Source organism: Poecilia formosa, unplaced genomic scaffold, assembly GCF_000485575.1.
Source record: "Poecilia formosa unplaced genomic scaffold, Poecilia_formosa-5.1.2 Scaffold489, whole genome shotgun sequence".
In the NCBI taxonomy this organism is placed as follows: Eukaryota; Metazoa; Chordata; class Actinopteri; order Cyprinodontiformes; family Poeciliidae; genus Poecilia; species Poecilia formosa.
This window is the reverse complement of record NW_006800428.1, coordinates 235,535-241,023: the sequence shown is the minus strand read 5'-3', so window position 1 is coordinate 241,023 and position 5,489 is coordinate 235,535. Positions and strand designations below refer to the sequence as shown.

General features: G+C 37.9%; 1 protein-coding gene across 1 annotated transcript in view; it reads left to right on the top strand.

Moving 5' to 3' along the window:
* shroom3 (shroom family member 3) overlaps positions 1-5,489 on the top strand; it is a 44,477-nt gene that overhangs the window by 19,317 nt on the left and 19,671 nt on the right. Inside the window, exons 4-5 of the mRNA XM_016664470.1 lie at positions 1,918-2,035; positions 2,293-2,420. Coding sequence (XP_016519956.1) covers positions 1,918-2,035; positions 2,293-2,420 — 246 coding nt within the window. The remainder of the gene's footprint in view (positions 1-1,917; positions 2,036-2,292; positions 2,421-5,489) is intronic.

The window sequence follows — 5,489 nt, the reverse complement described above, 5'->3', positions numbered from 1 at the left end:
CATTTAAAACACAAACAGGAAGTCACTTCAGTGTAAAATCTGTTTGGTTTTATTTACTAGATCAGATAAAAGCAGAAACCTGGTGAATAAATGATGAATCATTTTGTTGTTCCGCCAACTCTGTTAAATATTTTAAGGTTTGTTTTTCTGTCTCAGTTTAATTCATTTCACACCGGTCCAGAACCGGTCCAGAACCGGTTCTTCTTCTCCTGTATAATTACGTTCCTCCTTTCAGACGGTAATAAATCGTACTTCATTCATAATTTGACTGTAATGATTTTTTTCCTGAATTTGTTTTATTTTTATTTGTATGGACAGTAAAACGTGGACCGACCAGACCGGGTCGGTTTTAACCAGAACTTTAGTTTTCTGAGTCTTGGTTTCCGTGCAGATCGGAGGGCAGATTATTATGGGCTGCAGCCGTTTCCCACGGCAACAGATAAGCGGATCAGATGACACACCCTGCAGTCGTCCAGTTTGTGGTTTCCAACAGAAAAGTGAAATATTTGCAGCTGGTTCTTTGAGTGACTCGGTTCTGACCCAAACAGGAAGACGGTTCTGTTCGCCTTCACTGACTGTAATTATTTACTACATAATTACAGAAATGGTTAATTATTTTAGAGGAATGTGTGTTTTATGAGCCGTTAAAATCCTCTGGATGTGACTTTCTGAACCAAACCTGAATCTTTTTGACTCTTTTCCTCTTGGAGCTTAAAGTTTTTCCAGAACTCGTCTGGATCAGTCTAATCAATAATCTGATATTGGGAATTTAACTGGATTCTTTCACAGATAAAGTCATTTAAAAAGGACATTTAGAAAAAAAATCAGGATTTAACTGATTATCAATGAGAGAAACTGTAAAGGACTATTACTGAAACGATTAATCGGATTAATCATGATTAATCGATTATAGAAATAATCATCAATTAAGTAATCGATTAATTGTTAACAAGAGTATACAGACTTTAAAAAAGACAGTTTGCTGAAAGAATAATGCACTCAGAGAAGTTATTAAACCAAAACTGTGCAAAAATATTTACATTTGAATTTAAGAATCAATAAAATAATTTAAAAAAATATATAAATCTGTTAAACCCAAAACTTCTCCAGTGTCAGTTTTAGATTTACGTGTTTAAAAATACAACAAAATCTCCTGTAAAGCAACTTTTGTTTTCCAGTTATTGATCAGTTATTGGATCAGTTGATTCTGTTATTGCATTTTAGGAAATAAATGTTTTTCTTCTTTAGAAAAATAATGGATTTATTTTTAATTTATTTCTAATATTGTCTAAAAAGGTCTTCAGTGAAAATCTGCAGAATGTGGCCATATTTTAATCCAATTTATCGATTAATCGGCCAAATAATTGGCCAATTAATATTTCATTTTAAAACTAAATTTTTAGTTTGATTTTATTAAACTTATTCAGTTAAACTAAATATTTAGCGCCAACTTAAATATTTATTTGGAAACGAGATATTTGGTTTCATAACTATTAAATTTTACAGCTAAATATTTAGTGTCTAATCTTAATATTTAGCTGTAAAGTTTCTGACGTGTCTCTGCAGAGAAACCAGATTTTTTATGCTAACTGAACCAAATTGTTGCCGTTTCTTCTCTCTCTCTGCTTTCATGACCATTTCTCTGTATTTTCTCTGAACTGACGTGTTTGTTGAACTTTTATCGAAGGTCTTTTCGTTTGTCTGCGTCTGTTTTTGGAGTCGTCAATAATAATCAGATCATTGTTCGTCCTCCATCATGAGACTCTTCCTCCGGCTGTCCAGCTAAATCCTCCCTCTGTTCGTCTCTTCCTCCTCCTCCTCCTCTTCCTCATCACCTTCCCAGTTTTATCCTTTCTTCATCCTCCCTCTCTCTCTCTCTCTCTCTCTCTCTCTCTCTCTCTCTCTTATCTGCCTCAGCATTTCCTCTGTTTCTCCACCCAAACTATCTGAGCGCCATCATCTCCTCCCCTGTCTCCCATCTGTCCTCCCTGCTGCTGGACGTCTGATGTTTACTTCAGTCTTTAATCATCCGGAGGCCTAATGACGCTTGATTGCTCCATTTGCTTAACAAGCGGTGGACTGGAGCGGGGTGGTCAGAGTCACACCGGACCAGACAGGATCGGACTTTGAGCTGGAAAAGTTTTTCTGACAGCAGTTTCAGATTTTGGCACAAAAAGAAGCTTCATTTTGGAGAAGTAATTTCCGGGCAGGATTTCTCGGTGATGATCTGAGTGACTCGCCGGTGGAGGAGGGGAAGCGATGGAGCTGCTGGAGGTTTTTTACCGCAGGAAGCTGAGGAAGAAGCAGAAGAAGCCGGAGCTGGGCCGCTCCGACGGCGCGCTGTGCCGGTCGCCGTCGGAGACCAGCGTCAACAAACTGGCCACCGGCCTCATCTCCAAGGTGCTGCGCTTCACGGCCAGGTAAACAGCCGGAGCCAGGGCTGGACGGAGCCTTTCTGGGGCCCGGAGCGGATGTTCACTGTGGGCCTCCACCGAGACTAGAAACCGATATGATATTCATATCTGTTCTGTTCCCGATAACTGATCAATAATGAAAAAAAAACTAAAACATAATTCTGCATTAAAGCTGCAGCATGAAACTTTTATGAAAAATATTTTTTTGCATATTTGTTGAAACTGTCACAGTTTAAAAATCAAGTTATCTAGAAACAACCAATCAGAGCCAGGGTTGTTTGTTTCTCTGCTACGCTGCAGTTAGCATAGTCTGTCATTAATGCTAACGCTAGTAGTACTGCAGATAAATGGTTTCCCTGTAACGGTGAGTTGTTTCTCCACTGTTAGCACATTGAGCATCGAGTACAGGAGGTTGATTGACAGCAGTAAGCCCCGCCTCCTGTCACAATTCAATTCAAAATTACTTTATTTGGTAAATTAAATGTTAAATCATATCATCCAAGTTTCTTGAGAGTCATTTTGAATGGTGATGCTGTGAGAAAGAAGGATGTCCAAACCCAAATCAAACTGCAGTGTTGACTCGTGGGCTGAATAAAAAAGCTTGCCACACTTTTCAGATTATAGTGAGGAAAAAAAAAGGTGAAAGGGAAATGATAAGTATGGTTGAGTTAAAAGTTAAAATTTGTGACTGTAACGTTCAAAATGTGAAAAAGTTGTGAATATTTTAGCAGAACGGACTTTATAATTAGTCATAATTTGTAAACAAGTCAACAGAAAGTTGTTGTTTTCTGGTAGTTTTGGGCTGTGAGGATCTGAGCAGATAAAGCGTTTTGAGGTTCTCCAGTCACGTCCTGTCGCTCCCCAGGTGGCTTACAGACATGCTAGCTTTCATGTCCTCCGTCTCCAGCGCGCAGATAAAACTGCTTCCTGTTTATCTCTGGATAAATGACCGAGCCGCAGGACAGGAGGAATGTGACGATGGTCAGGCTGAGATTAGCACCGCCGCTCTGATAACCGCGCTAAAACACAGCAATGTCTGACAGGCTGTTAGCTAAACATGGCTGCACCTCTAAGGCTAGCATACATGAGAAGATCTGAGTGAAGAAGTTTGTAAAGTTAGATAGTCAAACATTAATAGCAATAATTTGGGCTAATAAACCTGTGAGGAAAAAATGGGAGTTCATTATTTAGTCAGATTTTTACCATAAATGCCACAGTTTCAAACTAAATACCTAATTAGCAAACTAAATACTTCATTTTAGATTAGCTGATAGCTTGCTAACTATTTAGCTGCATGCTAAATATTTATCTAGCAAGGTAAATGTTTGGTTTAAATAAAGCTAAATATTTAACTGAATATTTAGCCGGCTAACTATTTAGTTTAGAGCTAAATACATAAAGAGCAAGCTAAATATTAATTAGCATAATAACTATTTAGTTTCAAACTATTTTGATGGGAAGATAAATATTTAATTTGAAGCTAAATATTTAGTGTTGCGTCAAATATTAAGTTAGCGAGCTTAAATTTTTAACTTGCTAACTTTATTTACCTAAATATTTAGCTAACAAATTAGTTAGCTCAGAGCTAAATATTTAGGTAGTATGGAAATTTTCTTCATGGTGAGCATAAATTGCCAAATATTTAGCTAGCTCAGAGCTAAATATTTAATTTGGAGTTAAATGTTTAGATCTTAATCCAAATATTTAGCCTAAAGCTAAATACTTAGTTAGCAAGTTAAATATTTAGCTTGCTAATGAATATTTAGTTCCAAACTGACAATTATAAATGAATAATGTGGTGAAAATGTGATTCTGATTAATTAAGCCTCTGTTTACTAAATAACCCAAATAATTTCTGTGATTTCTTGACTCTTTCCAAACTGGACTCTAATGGATCTGGTTTGTTTTGGTTTTCTGATGTTGAATGTTCCTGTTTACATTTTTTAACCATTTTCTTCTTGTAAATCCAGCAGCTCTGCTTTTGGCCTCAGATCTTATCAGAGATGTTTTAGCTCCCAAACATGACGACCTCCAGGTTCTTTAGAGCAGATTATCTTCGTTTTCTTCTTACATGTTTCTGTGTATTACATGCATTCAGGTGCTCTGATATTTAACTGAAACATAAATTCTCCTCCTTCTGCTCTAACAATAAACTCCTTCAGCGGCTGAGCTTCCTGCAGCGCTTTAAAACATCTGGTTGTGTGAACGTGGATCTGTTCAGGGTGCAAACAGACAAACATTTCAGGAACAGAAAGCCTGACTCGGTCATCAGCGTTGGACGTTACGCCGGCTGAAACAACGGCTGCTTTGTAACCGGAGCGCTGGAGCGCCGCCACCATGATGTCACTGCAGCCTGCAGTTAATCAGACATGGTGTCCGGCTGACGCTACGCAGGTTTCTGCTGTGATTGGATGACGGTGCGTTCACATGCAGGCCTCAGGGCGCCACCCTCGTTTAATTGAACACTGGAGCCTGACTCACGCATCTGGGATCGTCACAAGATCAGTCAAAGATTTCCTAACAAGGGTGGAAAAACAGACGAGGAAACATTTCAGCGCTTCATGAAAAATGCTGATTCAGCAGCTGCTGAGAAACAGATTGTTACTTAATCTGGATTTTAACTAAATGTATTTATTATTCCTGGTTTTCTGTGTGCTAGCTCCAGCAACAGTAGGAAAATAAATCCTAGCTGGTATTAAAATCCATTTATATGGAGGACTAACACTGCCAAAACATGATGGAAGGGCAACAAAACCCTATATGTTGACATGTGAACAACAGAATTATTAAATCAAAATGTATAAAAAATGTTCAACAGAACAATTACAAGAAACAGAACAGAACATTTTAAAAAATGTAACAAATTCTTCAATCATGTTGAGGAAAATAAATTTATGGCTTCATGGAGAAGAAACCTTTTAAATTTCTTTTCACTTTCACAGGATGCCTCATCAATCTAATACACAGATATTGTTTTACTTCATGATAAATTTTGGGGTGAATGTGACTCCGTATAACCCAGTGCTAACTGTTAGCCGCACGTTTCGCCTCCTCAGACGCAGTGAGCCGGCGTCT